The 17,644-nt window shown below is 43.9% G+C and overlaps 1 protein-coding gene across 5 annotated transcripts in view; it reads left to right on the top strand.

Moving 5' to 3' along the window:
• LOC111144793 (5-methyltetrahydrofolate-homocysteine methyltransferase) overlaps positions 1–17,644 on the top strand; it is a 101,773-nt gene that overhangs the window by 71,229 nt on the left and 12,900 nt on the right. For all 5 annotated transcript variants that reach the window (XM_022499257.1, XM_022499260.1, XM_022499258.1 and 2 more), the window contains 5 exons: positions 779–883; positions 2,017–2,117; positions 8,449–8,516; positions 9,100–9,220; positions 16,183–16,264. In XM_022499257.1, coding sequence (XP_022354965.1) covers positions 779–883; positions 2,017–2,117; positions 8,449–8,516; positions 9,100–9,220; positions 16,183–16,264 — 477 coding nt within the window. The remainder of the gene's footprint in view (positions 1–778; positions 884–2,016; positions 2,118–8,448; positions 8,517–9,099; positions 9,221–16,182; positions 16,265–17,644) is intronic.

The following is a 17,644-nucleotide window of genomic DNA, read 5'->3' on the forward strand; positions in this document are numbered from 1 at the left end:
TTCATTACTGGTTATATGAACTCTGTTCACTTGGTTAACAGTGTCTGCTAGGTTTCCTGCACTCTGAATTTACTTGTAGAGAGAAACTTGGAGACTGTGCAAATATCCTGTTTCCCATCATACTTCCACCTGTGTATTTTCGCATATGTTGATGAATTTTGTAAAAGGCCCTATTCTTACTTAAGCAGGAACCTTAATTATAAGTGAATTATAATGCTAGGGATCGAGAAGAGAAGGCTGAAAAGGGGTTCATGGTGGACAAGGATGCCTAGAACTTGGAGAAGTGATTGACGGCCTTCAAGGCTGAGAAAAAATATTTAAGAAAGACAGAAAGACAAAAGTAAGAAGACAGAAATCACAGTGTGCAGTTCCTAGTCTTGTTTTCCTTCTGTCTACCCTGTTCATTGTCTTTCTCCACAAGGAACTTGTTCCTTATTTCGTCTGCTGTCAAAAGTGGACTTCAGTGGTCAAAGCTTGTATTCTTTTTTTTTTTTTTAAAGATTTTATTTATTTATTTGACAGACAGAGATCACAAGTAGGCAGAGAAGCAGGCAGAGAGAGAGGAGGAAGCAGGCTCCCCGCTGAGCAGAGAGCCCGATGCGGGGCTCGATCCCAGGACCCTGGGATCATGACCTGAGCCGAAGGCAGAGGCTTTAACCCACTGAGCCACCCAGGCGCCCCAAAGCTTGCATTCTTGATTGATGCTAAAATTCACAAGCGGGCATTAGCAACCATTCAGGGTCAGGTAAAAATGCCTGACTCCATGTGTTTTTCCTAGGTTATAAAGTCAGCTCGAGTCATGAAGAAGGCTGTTGGCCACCTTATTCCCTTCATGGAAAAAGAAAGAGAAGAAAATAAAATGCATGCTGGCACAGAAGAAGAGGCAAGTCATTTTGTCCAGGCCGCTGGGCCCTGTGAGGAATTGATCTCAGAGACTTATGAGGGTGGGGTAGGGACCACGGTCTTGGCTATGCTTGTCATCGAAGGTAAAATCGAGCAACGATCTGTTTGACCAAGTATCAGAATACCCTGGGCTTTTCCTTTGAGTGTGGCTTTATGAATTTTTAATATGAACGTAGTTTTTTAGACAGAGCCCATGATTTCAAATCAAGTTCGTTCATTCCTCTCCTCACCATTTACAGAGCTCCTGCTATGTGCTGGGCACTGTGCTCCACGCTGTAGCTACAGAGCCGTGTCCCTACCCTTGAGGTAATTGAGTGATATTTGGCTTTGGAAAACCTCTTCCCTGATTTGTCTTTGCATACTGGTAATGTCCTTGGCACTGCCTCTGGATCCAACTTAATTCCTGTTGGCTGTACCACCAGAGTAAATCATTAAGCTTTGACCTTGTTTAGCTCCCTGTGAGGCTCAGCCAGCTTTGGTCTGTAGGATTCTGAATTCTCATATTGATGTGAGCTTGTGAATGGCTCCGACAGACATAGAATCCCACTTGCCTTGTGTGCCTTTTTCTTTTCTTTTTCTCTTTTGAAAAAATGGTTTATTCTTTCATTCATTTATTTATTTGACGGAGGGGATGCCCACAGTGCATAGCACAATGGTATTGAAAAAATAAACTACGATAAAATGCCCCTGCACTGGGCTGTTGAGATGGTGGTTTGGGTTCTGATGGGACCTGTGCACTCACCAGCTTCTCCCTCTGTTCCCTCCGTCTCCCCTTACTGCTCACCTAAATACTTGTCAGACAGCGTTTTTGCAGTTAAGGATTATGTTCTTTAGCTATGGGACTGTTTTGTAGTTGACATAACCTATTCCTTGAGGTGATGGAAGCCCCGGTTGACACTCCCTGGGCTAACCAGCGAGGCAGGCCTCCTTCAAACAGCTAGGGCCAGCAGCTTTCTACTGGCAGAGCACATGACCTAGGTTCTAGGTCTGTTTTTGAGGTTGTCTCGCTTGTACGACAGTGCTTTTCGTGCCAACACCTGTCTGGCTGCAGGAAATTAGGGGATCTGCTCTAAGTGAACGTGGTGATGCTCAGCTGTGTGGCTTTCTCCCTAGGACCCTTATCAGGGCACCATCGTGTTGGCTACCGTGAAGGGCGATGTGCATGACATAGGCAAGAACATAGTCGGCGTGGTCCTTGGCTGCAATAACTTCAGGTGAGTTAACACTGACCTCTTTCAAGCCCCTTTCATATTTAAAAATAAAAGCATTAACAGGCTGATTCTTTGTTGGTCAGGAAGGATAGGGTATGGCCGTGGATATTGTAGGTGATTTTTAATTTCTGTTTCCTGTTTTTTGCATTTTCTGTGTTGAACCACCTTTTCAGATGAAAGAAGGTAGTAATTAATCTGTGATCTGTGTGCTAAGTACAAAAAGGACAGTAAAAGCTATTCCAGCAGGGTCAGAACAACCAAGAGCTTCTTGAGGATTGACCTTGGGCCAAGACTCTAATGAACATCGGGCTCCTGCCCATAGCCAGTGGCATGGAGCATATTCTGTTTTTCTTCTCAATAAACTGCCATGTTTTAGAGCCGAGATCCTGGAAGACTTCGGCTCGGTGGGGTTTATAAGAAGGCTTTGACTGTACAATTCTCTCTTCCCTCTGCTTAGAGCAAGACCATGCATCCCTCTTGGAAATGATGAAGCTAGATTTTGAAATGTTGTATAGAAGAAAAGCCTCTGGGTGATATATCTCATTGTAGTGAATAGTCAGCCCTCAGTTACTTCTGTGTGAGAGCTGATGACCTATTGTAAGTGTATGTTTTGCCCAGATTTTGACATATTCTTTGCGAACAGAAGCCTAATAGAACTAACGCCTTCTCTGGTCCATGTCCAGCCACCAGTTCCTTTGAATCACGGACTTCTTTCCCATGTGCTATTTTATCTCTGAAGCAGGGAGCCATGGCTGCAGGGCATCTGTGCCCCTCACAGGCATCCCTTGCTGTCCCATGACAAGTCCCCATTGGGCCCTTGCCTCCTCTCAACTTGGTTAACCATCTCTGCTTTCCAGGCCAATTGAACGCATCCAGGCACTCCAGAAGGCTGGGGTTGGAGGAGCTGGGTCAGGATCGCACCTTTTGGCCTCTGTCTTCACAGGTGTTTCCCTTAGCTGCCTGCCCGCTGTCAGAACACTTAGCACTATCTTCTCTATTCCTATTCCAGGAATATTGTTCTTCGAATGTATTACTTTTTCAATGATAAATGTATTGGAGATACCACGGAGGTGGTTGTAACGAGATTTCACCCATAAAATAAGTATTTGGATAAGGTGTTTGCTTCCTGAAATCTACAAGACACCTCCACTCTTGTCTCACTGTTTCAAATCCCATGTCGTTGGCTTTGGTTTGCATTCATTGCAGTTAGTTAAAATTGAATTCAGCTCACGAACGTCTGTAGATTGTCTCCTACACACCACACATTGTACTAGTGACACCAAAATGGTTTAGTTGACTTTTCTCAAGAATTCAAGGAATTTGCTGTTTATAAGGCTAAATAGCCAAGTACATAGTCAACTGTGATCATGGGACAGCAACTGTTGAAAAAAGCAGTTTGTAGGTAAACCTTCTAAAGCAATTTATAACTTTTTTTTTGTATTTGTAATTTTTTATTTTGAAAAATGGGTAAGTAGCTAGGAGAGTCACACTCAGAATGTATTTTCCTCCAGTAGAGACATCATAAGAGGCCAGGGAGAACTGGCATTTCTCCAGGGTGCTCTCAGTGTAGAATGTCAGCATTTGTGAAAGCCTGCTTATTAAACCCGAGGCTTTCCTCCAGCACATCCAGTCCTCTGTCTTGTGCATTGGAATTCTGCTTATCTTCGCTCATAAGTCAAACTGGAGAAATATCTTCTGGTGAAACTGTAGTTATTCCTCGTATAAAAACACAAGTGAATGTGCAGTTGTTTTCTATCCTGTCGGACACCTTTGGGGTCTTGTATCTCCTAACATGTGGCCTCCTGGTCAGTTTAATTTTATGGCGTCAGCTAGGAGAATAGTGCCCAGAAAATCTCCCTTATGTAGTTAATTGTATGCTTTTGCTGAGCATCAGGGTTCTAGATGGATCTGGGGTGGAGTGTGTGGTTCTGGATCTGGGGTGAACCACCTAGCTAGTGAGTGAGTCTAGCAAACCATCCAGTATCAAATCCTCAACACAACTTTCTAGTTCCTGGCTCTTTGCCATTGATGCCCTAAATCTCATAAAATGTAAGAACTTTCTTCTTCGTGAAGGAAAAAAAGAGTAAAGAGGACTCAAGATGATAGTTCTGTCTAGACAGAGGACGTTTTTGTGGAGATGACGCATTAGATTCCGTGTTATAGTAGCATGTATAAATTTGAGAATTTGAATAGACCTCAGGGACGGATCCACTGAGAGTCTAGCAACACCTAACATTTGTTTACCACTGCACAAGTTAGTGCTTTCATAGCACTGATTTTTTTTTTCTGTCTTCTTTTCCTGGTGTTCTTCTTTTCCTTTCTTTTCTTTCATCCTTCCTTCCGTCTTATGGTCTTGATCCTGCTCTGCTTGCATCAGTTACTGTCTTTCTCACTTTACAGATGAGGAAACTGAGGCATCGAGAAGTTAAGTGTTTGCTTCATGGTCACACAGCCAGCAAGGGGCAGACTATAATATGCTCAGGGCTTCTGACTCCAAAAGTCAGGACCCTGTGCCCTGTCAGTTTATCTTCTGGTATTGATTCTAGTTCGAAAGTTCAACAACTTTAACTGTACCGTTTAATGTTGATATTCTAGTTAACATTCCTCTTACATAATTTAAAATATTCAAAAATGCTTTTTGATCATATCGTACATGAGAATGGATTTTAGATGTACTCCTCACTAATTATTACATAGAAAATGTGGATTTTTTTCCCACGAAAAAGTGGGATAGTCGGAAGTAATTTTAAAATTGGATATCCTGTATCTAGTACTTTAAAAATATGGATCTGGTGAAACATAATAACAGAGGCCTGTTTATATTTTAATAGGTGGTTGTTAATGTACATGTGGAGTATAAGTGAAAATTAAGCAGCGTACAGCTGTGAGTGAATGGAATAATGTTAGCGTGTTCAACTGTACTAAGTCGGGGCACACTAATCCAGTCTCTCCTGTCCACCACACACGCTCACTTGATGATTATTCATAGGCTTTCAGCCTGGGGTGTGTGTGGGGGTGGGGGGTGTGTATGGGCATGTGTATTTTCTGTTTTTTCAGCTTTACTGAGGTGTAACTGACCTGTAACACTGTGTAAGTGTAAGGTACACAAGATATTGACTTGCTATACCATGTTGCAATTTGATGACCACCATATGATTGCTACAACCACCAGCTTCACATAATTATTTCTTTCTTGTGGTGAGAACGTTTTCTCCACCTCTTGGCTAACCCGTCTTACCACCTATCTTTTTGATAAGAGCCCTTCAAACAGATTTGAGTTGATAACCCCATTATGAGTTTGATTGGCATTTCCCTGCTCCTTAGTGCTGTTGAGCATCTTCTCATACACAGGTTGGTCTTTTATGTCTCCTTTAGAAAAAATAGCTATCCAGTTTCTCTGCCCAACTTACTACTTTTCAAAGGGAGACTTTCCAGAATTAATTAATTAACTGATTAATTAATTAATTAATTTTAAAAAGATTTTATTTACTTATTAGACAGAGAGAGAGATCACAAGTACGCAGAGAGGGAGAAGCAGGCTCCCTGCTGAACAGAGAGCCCGATGTGGGACTCGATCCTAGGACCCTGAGATCATGACCTGAGCCCAAGGCAGGGGCTTAACCCACTGAGCCACCCAGGGGCCACTTAAGGAGAAACGGAAACAGACTGTGAGCTAGGCTTAAGCAGATTGGAAAAGGTCCGTGGGGACTGCAGAGTGGTAGGGTACTGCCATCTGGGGGTAGCACCTGTGAATTGCAGGGTCAGAAACGAAATTCTTTGTTCAGTTCACTTCCAGAGACAGCAGACAGGAGGCACCCTGAATGGATGTGGATGCATGGCTCTGATTTTCCCTTTTAATTCTTCCAGAGAGGAAACGGGACTTTATTTATTACAGTATTTTTTAAGTTGGATATATTCTTAGATCGTATTGGATGCCTTTGCTAAAACAGCGAGTGCAGCTTACATTTTTTTCTGAATTAAAAGCCCAAATTAAATGCTTGTGTTTAGAGCTGTTATAAGCATTCTAGAAAGATGATTTTAAAACCAGCATTTTCTCATAACATTTATTTTTATTCTCTTTAATTTCTCATGTGGCATAATATAAGGATGTGTGTAAGAAGTGGCCTGTGGCCATGGGGCATCGGGCTCTAGGTGAAGAAGGGAGACAAGGGAAAACCCAGGGGAGCAGAAAATGGTGGTGTGGTGGAATCAGGATGTGGCAGGGAAGATGAGGGACAACGGCAAGGGACAATGGGAAGCAGGGCCACAGCCACGGAAGGCAGGGGTGGCCAGAGTTCCTCAGGGCCAGCTAGGTCCTCATTCTGGACCCTTAGTGCTAGTCTCTTCCTGGCCTGCCTTCTTTCTTCCTTCATCTAGCTGATACCTACTTATTCTTTCAAAATTCAGCTCAGGTATCACCCTCCTGGGTGCTTCAAGCTTCATTTGGATAGCTAAAGAATAGGGGGCCCATGGGTGGCTCAGTTGGCTGAGTGGCTGATTCCTGACTTCAGCTCAGGTCATGATCTCAGGATCATGAGATCCAGCCCCATGTTGGGCTCCACACTGGGCATAGAGCTTGGTTAAAATTCTCTCTCTCCATTTCCCATCCCCCAACCCCAATTACTCTCCCTCTCTTAGAAAGAATGAAAGAAAGAAATCTTCATATTCTGAAAAATTGAACTAGTAGTGGCCATTAAGATGCTGTCTCCTCCCACTCTGACCTCTCTGCCTACCGTTTCCTTCTTTCCCCCATTCTGTCCAGCAACAAGCTCTCCTTACTGTCCTCAAACCAAGCAAGCATGCATAAGATGTTCCTGAAAGACACATTGCTTAAAACAAGAAAATGAGAGCAAGTTGATTCTTACTATCATACTGACGATTTTTAATGGAATTTTAAAAAGTACATATACAGTGTTGAATACAGTGGGCTTTGAAAGGTATGCCTTTTTGTCTTGATTTAAAGGCAATACACTAACTAATTGAATTTAAATAAAAAATATAATATACTGTTTTGCTTAGTTTCATATGCAACAGTCTATACTTAGTCATAGCTTCACAAAAGATCCAATTACCAGAGTTTTTCAATGTGCTAAAAAAAAAGAAAGAAAGAAAGAAAAATGGTGTCTTCTGACTCTTCTTATAACCTCTGGTGCCACAGCATTAAAACCTGCAGCGTTTCCTCTACCAGGTCACTAGTCACATACTGAAGGTAGTTACCGTTGATCTAAAATTGTCTTGGTTTTTACTGAGGAGTCTGCATGTGCTGATTTATTTGTCAAAAAAAATTTTAAGTGATACGGGAGCAAACAAGTCAGTATAAGACGTATATAGCAAGAAGCAAAGCTCCTTCCTGCCCGGCATCCACTGTTACCAGATGATACCATGTCAAATAGTAGATGTTAAGCATTGATTTTTTTTTTTTTTAAAGATTTTATTATTTATTTGTCAGAGAGGGAGAGGGAGAGAAAGCGAGCACAGGCAGACAGAAAGGCAGGCAGAGGCAGAGGGAGAAGCAGGCTCCCCACCGAGCAAGGAGCCTGATGTGGGACTCGATCCCAGGACGCTAGGATCATGACCTGAGCCGAAGGCAGGTGCTTAACCAACTGAGCCACCCAGGCGTCCCTGATTTTTTTTTTTTTTAATTAAAAATTATTTGGGGCACCTGGGTGGCTTAGCGGGTTAAGCCTCTGCCTTTGCTCAGGTCATGATCTTGGGGTCCTGGGATCAAGCCCTGCATCAGGCTCTCTGCTCAGCGGGGAGCCTGCTTCCCCTTCTCTCTGCCTGCCTCTCTGCCTACTTGTGATCTCTTTCTCTCTGTCAAATAAATAAAATCTTTAAAAAAAATTATTTTGCCTATTTTAATGACATTGTGAAAGAAGTGAAAGTGTGTGCTATGAAATGCATACTCATGATGAACTTAAATTTTAAAAATGACTGGCATGGTGGGGGCTCTCTCAGTCTTGACGACGGGGGGACAGTCTTAACTTACCAGTTAATAGGGCAGATGAAGTTTTATATGTTTTACCAGAGCTTAAAAAAAAAAAATGTCATATGCCAAAAATGACTGATTCGTATACTTGGAATGAGTGAATTTTATGCCGTGTGAATTCTGTATCAATAAAGCTGCTTTAAAAATCTTAGCATAGCACCTGGCATGTGGTAAGGACTTCATACGTGGTCATTGTGGTTGTGATGGTTGTCACTGCTTCGTGAGCATGTCCTGGGGATTCCAGTTGCCATCAGAGGAGTGTTTGGCAGCTGAGCAAACGTTCCTTTCTGCTTTGTCTCTGATGGGTTCTCATTAATTTCTTCACGTCTCTTTTCTGTCCCTCAGAGTTATTGATTTAGGAGTCATGACTCCCTGTGACAAGATCCTGAAAGCTGCTCTTGATCACAAAGCAGGTACTGTCCACTGTGCTTCTGGGCTTTCCATGGATGTCCTCATCCCCGGGGTGTGTGTGTCAGCGTAGGAGGATGCCCCAGTCCGCGTGGGACCGCTGGAGCATGCGGACAGTCGGGCCAGCTCCTGGGTGGGGGACTTTCACTGTCGTTTGTAGTGGGGGTTGAATTGGTGAATAGGTACCCGTGAAACTCCTCCTAGCTCTGAAGATGGGAAAAGGGAACAGGATTCTTATTACAGGGTCATATTAGATTTTTCTCTGGGTATCGTCATTTCTGTGTTTCTTCAGACACTGGGACACGTTCAAGTCTGGGAAATCATAAACAATATATTTTATTTGCATGACTTGCGCAAACCATGGCAAGCCCATTATTGCAACTTGAAACTACAAATCGTATTTGCTACCGAAAGCCAAACAAATAAATTGAAACTCCCCAGAAAAGAGGTCATACAATTAGAAATTGGGAATTCAAATGAGGTCTTCTGGTCTTTATTACAAAGGCTTTAAAGTGAATCTTGCATGCTTTTCTGCATTTTTTTCTCATTCTCCTTCTCACTGTCCTTTTTTCTTTTTTGAAATAATAGATATAATTGGCCTATCAGGACTCATTACTCCTTCCCTGGATGAAATGATTTTTGTTGCCAAGGAAATGGAGAGATTGGCTATAAAGATTCCACTGTTGATTGGAGGAGCAACCACATCAAGGTAAGTCATGCTAGTGAACTTTTTGCTTTCCTTTAAATTCATTTAAATGCCAGTGTTTAAAAACAGTGATAAACCCTGTGTTTTGTTGTTGTTTTGATTTTTATATTTTGCTTAGCACATTGGCTCCTTCTATATAAGCCCATGAGCATTTAGTCTCCCCCCTGGACAAGAGTGTACTTTTGGAGCATGGTCTAGGAATCGCCTTTGTGATCTCCCCACCCCTTGCCTTTTTTTTCTTTTTTTTTTTATTTCTTTGGCTTGTCATTGTCCTTTCCTTAATCCTCTCATCTCTCATTTGGTTCCTGAGATTTCTGATAAATACTCCTCTTAAAATCAAACCAAGTAGAGAAAAGTGTGTCTTTTGGCACAAAGACGTTGCTTGAACTCCAGCCCACTCTCTGTCTGGAGGCAGGTGTCTGATTGAGTAATTACAGGTTCCCTTGAAAAAACTCCAGCTTTATAATAGTTGAGGCAGGAGGCCAAGCTAGCAAGAGTGAACCAGAAGATCACCTTGGGAAGTTGTTTTTGAAAGGGAGAACCTTTGGAGAAACTTTCCGTTAAGCAGTTTAAAGAGAGAGTTTTAAGTTGGTCGCGTGACTGTTCATCAGTTTGTCAAAATTTTCCTGGGGTCATGATATTTGGTGAGAAATGTGTTAATTATGGGTGCCGTTGGGCTTCTTCTGACATGTTCCTTATGCTCCATGTCATACCAAAGTAGGGAATAATGCCCAGGTGGGACATTGAGCTTGGTGACCTGCTAGCATGCAGCTTATTCTTTTTCTGATGCAAAAATGCAATGGAGTCCAGTCGAAGATATTCCAAAGTTCCTTTCACACTATAAGCCATTCATATTAATTGGGTTTTCCAGAGAAACAGAATCAGTGGGGTGGGTATATATACATTTACTTTATGTACATTGTATATGTTTACTCTATATTGTATTATTAATGTATACTGTATATTATATATACAGAGAGGTTTATTTTAAGGAGTTGGCCATGTCATTTTGGGGTCTGGTAAGATTGAAATCCATAGGGAAAGTCCACAGGCTGGAGACCAGGCAGGAGCTGATGTTGCAGTCTTGGTTCCAAAGGCCATCTGGAGTCAGGATTCCTTCCTCATTGGGGCACCTCTTCTCTTATCTTAATCTTCAACTGATTAGATAAGGCCCAGCCAGGGAGGAGTAGTCTGCTTTACCCAGAGTCTACTGATTCAAATGCTAATGACATCTAAGAAATAACCTTCACAGAAACATCTAGAATGATCCAGACCTAGCACCCATGGTGTGGCCAAATTGACACATAAAATGAACCATCATCCCATTTATAATCTGAGTGGATCATTTTCACAACTAGTAACAGTGTTGTGGGTCATTTATTCACTAACTGCTTTTCATCCTTGAAGGACTCTACAGTGTGTCCATTGTTGCTCACCTTACCAAACTGGGTTTGTTTTTCCACCCAGGACTTACCCACTAGAATATGGGGCAGATTATTCTCCAGGGATCTGACTACCCATTGAGAACTGGGGTTTCAGTGAGCAGGATCTTGGGTATTTGATAATTGATGATTTTAATGTGAATATTCATCAACCTAGCAAAGAGAGTGACCAGAGAATTTACAGACTCTTGTGAGGATGAAATACGTTTTAAGATCATGATTGTGAAACAGAATACCTGTGACACTGGTTTCCAAATAAACCGTTTTAGAAGGCAGGACACCACACTGAGGAGTTCAACATCAGGAAACCACGCATAGCTCTTATGCAAGTTGGAACATTACAAATGGTCCGTTCTGTCATATCTCTTACCAAGTAAGAGCCACCAGATTGAAGAGGATTTTAAAAAAAATTCAGAAGCAACATAATAGAGCTCCTCTAAGATATACCATACACAAAATTAGCCACAAATGCCTCCAGACAGTTAGAAACTGGTATATCAAGTTAGAATTAAGTGGGTCAGAAGTCACCCACTGTCTCTCCATGCTCCTACAAAACTTCGGTCCTCTTGGTCTAGGAATGGCGACATGATCCTCCCTGAAGGTGGAAATCTGGGTCCCATGACCTTGCGAAGTTCCTTAAGCTCGCCAGTGCTCTGTTTCTGTATGAGCTCCACCTTTTCTCGTGCTGTTCTCTTCATGCCTCTTGCAGTTTCTGGGAAAATAATTGGAAAATAAAAGCCAGTCACCAGATATGCGTTCCCTTCTCCAGCGTGATGCTAGAACAGCCCTCACAGGATAGATTCCTGTGCCATCTCTAAGAACCTCAGCTCGAAACTCCCCCATGCTGACTCCATTCTAAAGCAGTGACGGTGGCGAGGCCTTATTTCAGCTTACTCAAGCCCTCTTCTTTAAGGAAGCCCTTTTCCTGAAACCTAAGTCAAAAAGAAAAGTACACAAGTCAGAAATCTGCAACTCGATTAATTTTTACAAAACCAAACCTCTGATGTAAGTACATCTAGATAAAGACATGACCGTTATGGCACTCGGGGCGCTGGGCTGGGTCCTCCACCGAGTCATCCGTGACAACAAGATGGCCACTCTGCTGTCTCCCATCACCGCAGCTTGGTGTTGCCGGCGTTTCAGCTTCATAGACATGGAATCCTGCTGTGTGTGTTCTTTTGTGTCCAGCTTGTCTTGTGCACTGCCATGCCTGGGAGGCCCAAACTGGTTATTATCATGGTGGTTTTTCCACTGTGGTACATGTACTATCTGTTGTATAATACACTGTGGCTTATTACCTAGGCTGCTGTTGGTGGACACTGGCTTTTTCCCAGTTTGGGGCTGTTTGGCAGAATGCTTCTGTGCTTGTATTTCTGCCCTGAAGCAGACTTGCTGGGTCCTGTGCATACATCATCGGCATTCAGCATTGCTGGGTGGTTTTCCAAAGTGATTGTATTAATTTACGCTCCCTCCAGCAATTACAGGAGTTCCAGTTACTCCACACCTTTTTGAATTTTATCTTCATATGGATGTAATAGTATCTTGGAATGGTTTTCATTTGTATTTCTCTGCTGACTAATGACACTGGCTACCTTTTCATGTGTAGGTTGACCGTTTGGATAGGCTTTCTAAGTCCTTTTTTCTTTTTTTTAATTGGTTATTCTGCCTTTTTTCTTGCTGATTTATATGCGTTCTTATTTATATTGGATACAAGCTCTTTATTAGAAATATATGGCAAATAGATTCTTCCATTATGGCTTGCCTTCTGCTGTTTTAGTTTTATTTTTGGATCACAGTTTTTAATTTTCAGGAAGTCTGATTTATCTGTCTTTTCCTTTACAATTAGTGCTTTTTGCATCTAAGAATGCCCTCTACTCCTGAGAGAGTCAGTTTTGCTGGAAGGCAAGGAACAGTTGGGGTGTCTCAGAAGCCATCTGAGAGCTCTTGCTCTAACCTCCCACAGAACTGTGGAGAAAACAGCGTGTTCCATTTTTTGCCTTTGTGAACTGTTATTTGAGCAGAGGACGGCTCAAGACTCCCAAGTTGTCATGAAGGAAGATGAGGGGCTGTAACATGTCCATGGCTTTTCCAGATCTCAGTGGCCTGTGGTGGCAGGATGGAATTAGAACTGTACTCCTGAGACACTTGCGATGAGCCTGACGGCTGACTGATGGATCCTAGGACGAGTTGAAAGGGCTCTACAGCCGTGGGATCGTGTGCGCATAGAAACATGTCTGGAGTTCTGTTTTTAACCTGTAGCTCTGAGAGGATAGAGAACTGAATGTTCTCCTGTCTATATTGCATATTGTTTTGTATCACAAGCGAGAAGGGACTTGCGTGGAAATCTGGTCCTGTTATCTGTACAACTTCTCACAGGCACAGGTCTGGCAGTTAGCACTCAGTTTTTTTTTTTGTTTTTTTTTTTTTTATTTGACAGACAGATCACAAGTAGGCAGAGAGGCAGGCAGAGAGAGGAGGAGGATGCAGGCTCCCCGCCAAGCAGAGAGCCCGATGCGGGACTCGATCCCAAGACCCTGGGATCATGACCTGAGCCGAAGACAGAGGCTTTAACCACTGAGCCACCCAGGCGCCCAGCACTCAATTTTTAAATGGTTCAAAGCCAGTAACAGCACAGTGTCTTTTTCAGTTATTTTTTGTGAATAGTGGAGAATTCAAAAGGAAGTCACGTTGTTCGAAGAGAGAGGTCATTTCCCAAGTTTTTGTTTCTGTTTTTTAATGAATCGTTAGCAGGTAAGATGCTGAACAGCATAAATGGCGTTGTTTCCCTCGTTGCATTGGCTCCGGGGAACCTTGGAACTCAGGCCCAGGGGGAGGATTTCACAGACCTGACTTCTGCGTCTGACCCCACTGCTGACCGCCTCCCGTCTTTATTTTCCCAGACTCTCATTTTTCTCATCAAATTCTGAGGGATTTTTTTGGTCATGCTGCATTTATATAAACCATTTTAATTCTGGAAGGATAAGGCATGAAAAAAAATGCTTGGATTACTTGTTCTTTTTCAGAGTTTTTAAAAAGACCTTCTGAAGTTAACACTGTCCTGCCTGTTGGGCAACCGTGGTGGGGTGGGGGGGTCGGTGACTCACTGAATCACTGGCACTGGTGAGGGACTCGGCAGACAAGGAGCTGAGATTCAGCCTCGGGGCCTAGCCCTGTGCTGTTGGTCTGCCGGAGGGGAGGAGAGAGTCCAGTGTTTTCCATCGTTTCAGGCTTCAGAGAGAAGTCTGCTTCCCACTGGAGATGGTTGCATAAATGGAAGCTTAGAAGAAAGTAGAATCAATGTCATTGTTTCATGAGGAAACCAGAAGTGCCCTTGATGGCCGAGCCAGCTCAGATTTGTGGCTGTTGCTCATTTAACTTTGTCATTGTGTGTGTGTATGTGTATGTGTGTGTGTGTGTGTGTGCGCGCGCGCGCACGCACTGGAAAGCAGCACTTTGCTTTTATTTGTTGTTGTTGTTTTTAAATAATGGACTTCCTCCATTTCTTCTTGGTGCCCTTGTCCAGAAGATCATCAATGAGAGAATGGCCAGAATTGCACTGGGAATCTTTAGATGCTTAATAAATATTGATTGTGTTGACTTAAGATTTAAAACTGCACTGGTTCCCTTTAAGAGAAACGTCAACCAAGTCACATCAGGCTATATGTTCCCCGGAGAGACTTCAGGCAGAATGTACATTGAGGGATATTTGTGTGTTGGAAGAGCTGACCACCCGAGGAAGAGGACGAAAGCATGGTCTCACTTTTGTTCTGCTGAGAAGCCAGAAGCAGTTTCTTCTTAAAACTATTCCCACTGTTTGAAAATCTTCCACCTTATAGAATACCGAAGATACTGTCAAATCTTTGTGCCCACAGTGGGCACCAAACAGCACATCCTCGGAAGACAGTGGAGATGGTTGGCTGCTTCGGGGCCATGGTCTGACTCCCCCGCCCTGCTGCTCTTCACCCCCCCCCCCCCAGGTCAGGAGAGTATCTGGCGCCAAGTACTTAGGCCTGTGCATCTCTTGTATCGCTTGGTTCCGTGACTGGGCTGTAGGCCTCTGCTTCCTGTCAGTGTGTGGAGGCACCTGTAGAGTGGGGACAGGTGAAATGTCAGGGTCTTGTCTGTCTTCTTGGGAATGAACTTTTAGTCATCCCTGAGGAGCCTGTTAAGAACACACTGACACATATATTGTGCCTTAAGTGTTCCCTTGGTTTTTAAAAATTACCTCAGTAATCTATGCTTGTTATTAGAACATGTCAATCACTTCAGAGGAATGGAAAGTAAAATTTAGTCTCTCCTTTCCCGCCTTCGATTCTGCCTCCACCATCCATCTAACCAGTGTTGACATCTGATGTGGATCTCTCGGGTTTTTTTTCTGAATATACAGAAACTTACATACCAGGTTGGCAGGGTAGGGCAGGTGAAGAGCGGTAGTACTTGTTTATTTAAAAAGCAGAATTGTAAAACAGACTGTTCTGTTACTTTGGTTTCTCCCCCCTACTTAGTAGCATATTCTGGACATCTTCCCAAAGGAAAGTGGGTGTTAGTGGAGGGGGAAGACTAGGAAAGCATCTGACCCTGGGAAGAGTGCTGCGGCCTTCAGGGAGAGGATGGGCTGGGTAAAGACTGGGAAGGACAGGCTGTCCTGGGGAAGCCCCAGTGGCTGCCCTTTAAATGCACTCGTGGCAAAGTGCACATTCATGTCCCACCTTCAAGGCCCTGGTGTAACCACTGTCGGGGAGGGTGTGCAAGTGGATCTTCACCTCTTACACTAGGGTGCCGTGTTCTATAAGGAAGGAGCAGCTAGGGAGCCTGTGCTAGGAGATCCAGTAATCAGAGGGCAGCTGGTGGCACACTTTGGTGAATTAAGTCACCTTAAGGGTTATAGAGTGTTTCTTTCTCGCTGCCCACGTTTCCCAGTCTGGCAGAAGGGGTTCGGGGCTGAACGTTGTTGCCGCTTTGGCCTCTCTGTGTTACTTCGTGTCAGATTTATTTAGGGTCTGAGGTTCCTTCCTGCAGTCCAGGGTGGGCTTGGGGTGTCCCTCGGGAATGGGGAGCAGCCGCTAGCGCATGCATCCCCTGCCTGGTCTGGTTCTCCAGGGGCCCTGGCGGCTGTCCCAGCCCATTTGGAGGGGGAAATGCAGCCTGAGCTTTATGGCAGCAAAGTACAGTTGCCCGGGCCGGTTAGCTCCTTGGTTCGGACAGGCTGCTAATGAGTGCGAGGTCACGGTCACAGCCCTGTTCACAGAGAGCTGAAGACAGTCTTCCACATTTTGTGATAGACTGTTTTTGTATCACAAGCTGACAAATCAATGTCTTCTCCCCCACCCCACCCCGGTCTCCCCATCTTGGCGGGGTGGGGAAGGAATTCCTCTTGTCTTACAAGGGAAATGGGAAGTTCAATATTTGAAGTACCTTACAGCCTTTCCTGGGAAAGCGTTATCTCTAATGGTTCCAAACAAGTGTCGTGGAGGAACTGTCAGCCCTAATGGATGTGTTTTTCTTCCCAACCCCTCTTTCTAGAACCCACACGGCAGTTAAAATAGCTCCAAGATACAGTGCTCCTGTAATCCACGTCCTGGACGCGTCCAAGAGCGTAGTGGTGGTAAGTGTGGGGCCTTGCATCCACTTCAGATATTTCATAAGGAGAGGAGAAGATGCAGAGTTCAGGGTATTTCCCAAGATCATCATCATCTTCTTTTTTTTTAAAGATTTTATTTATTTATTTGACAGACAGAGATCACAAGTAGGCAGAGAGGCAGGCAGAGAGAGAGGAGGAAGCAGGCTCCCCGCTGAGCAGAGAGCCCAATGTGGGGCTCGATCCCAGGACCCTGGGATCATGTCCTGAGCAGAAGGCAGAGGCTTAACCCACTGAGCCACCCTGGTGCCCCCCAAGATCTTCTTTTATTTTTGTGCAATTCTAAAAAAAAAATGTAGAAGAAAGCCTGTGGCTTGTCATAGTGTCATTGTGGGAGTCTGTATTGCCGGAAGGGGGCAGCCAGGCGAGGAGTCCTGAGCTGGCCACAGAACGCTGGTCTGAGTAGCGTGGAACCAAGACGCTTGTGGCCTTGACACCCGCCTGGAGGGAGAGAGGTTTCAGCCATTTACATGCACTTACAAACATGAATATATACCACCTTAACCTCAAGCCAGAGCTAAAAGCAATGTGGATTTAAAAAAAAACAAAAAAACTATGTCCACCTATAAAGACTGCTAATGCAGCAAGGGCCGAACCAGAAGCCAGATGAGGTGTGGGCACTGGTACTCCCTCTGGTCAGGCCAGCTGAATGGCCAGCAGTGGTTACCTCTTCTCAAATACAGAGAGATGGCCACCTTCTGAAATTACTCAGACTCAGTCTTTTGATCCAGCCGCAGTGGGCATGGCCCAGGCCCGTGGTCTGGAATCGAACACTTGGAGGATTGTGAAATATGGCAACTACGTAGAGCTTTAAGACTTCAGGATGCCCCTGCTTTCTTTCTTTCTAAATAAAAGCCAAGGTGCCAATACTTAGTTATTTCTAAATTTTAAACTATATTTTCAACTTCTTCCCTCTCATTGTGCTGTTACTGTTACGAAAAATAAAGAATAAAAGCATAAAACATGTCTGAATGGTTAGCCTGGAAACCCACAACAAGCTCTGATTTTGTGGTGGAAAGATCCCAAAGATCAGCCTATATAATGGGCATGACCTTGTTTCCATCAAGCAAGTCACACTGGGCAGGGAGGGTCTTGTCCCGCTGGCTCTGGGAGCTGGGGCCCCCTGGGGTATGGACGGTGCCTGTAGACCGGTGTGCTCCGTCTACCCAGTGGGAGCCATGTCAGAGTCCTGTTAAAAGTTCTTTAGGTGTTTAGAAAATCAGGGTTTTGCTTTCTCAGAGTCTGAAATCTAGTGGAATGCAGTATTTTAAATAATATTTAAAAACATCAGTTCCGTGTACTTTGGAGAGCTCAAGAGTAGGCATCCCCTTCCTGTGTTCGTTTAGC

This window comes from Enhydra lutris, unplaced genomic scaffold (assembly GCF_002288905.1).
Source record: "Enhydra lutris kenyoni isolate GAN:26980312 unplaced genomic scaffold, ASM228890v2 scaffoldscaffold12, whole genome shotgun sequence".
In the NCBI taxonomy this organism is placed as follows: Eukaryota; Metazoa; Chordata; class Mammalia; order Carnivora; family Mustelidae; genus Enhydra; species Enhydra lutris.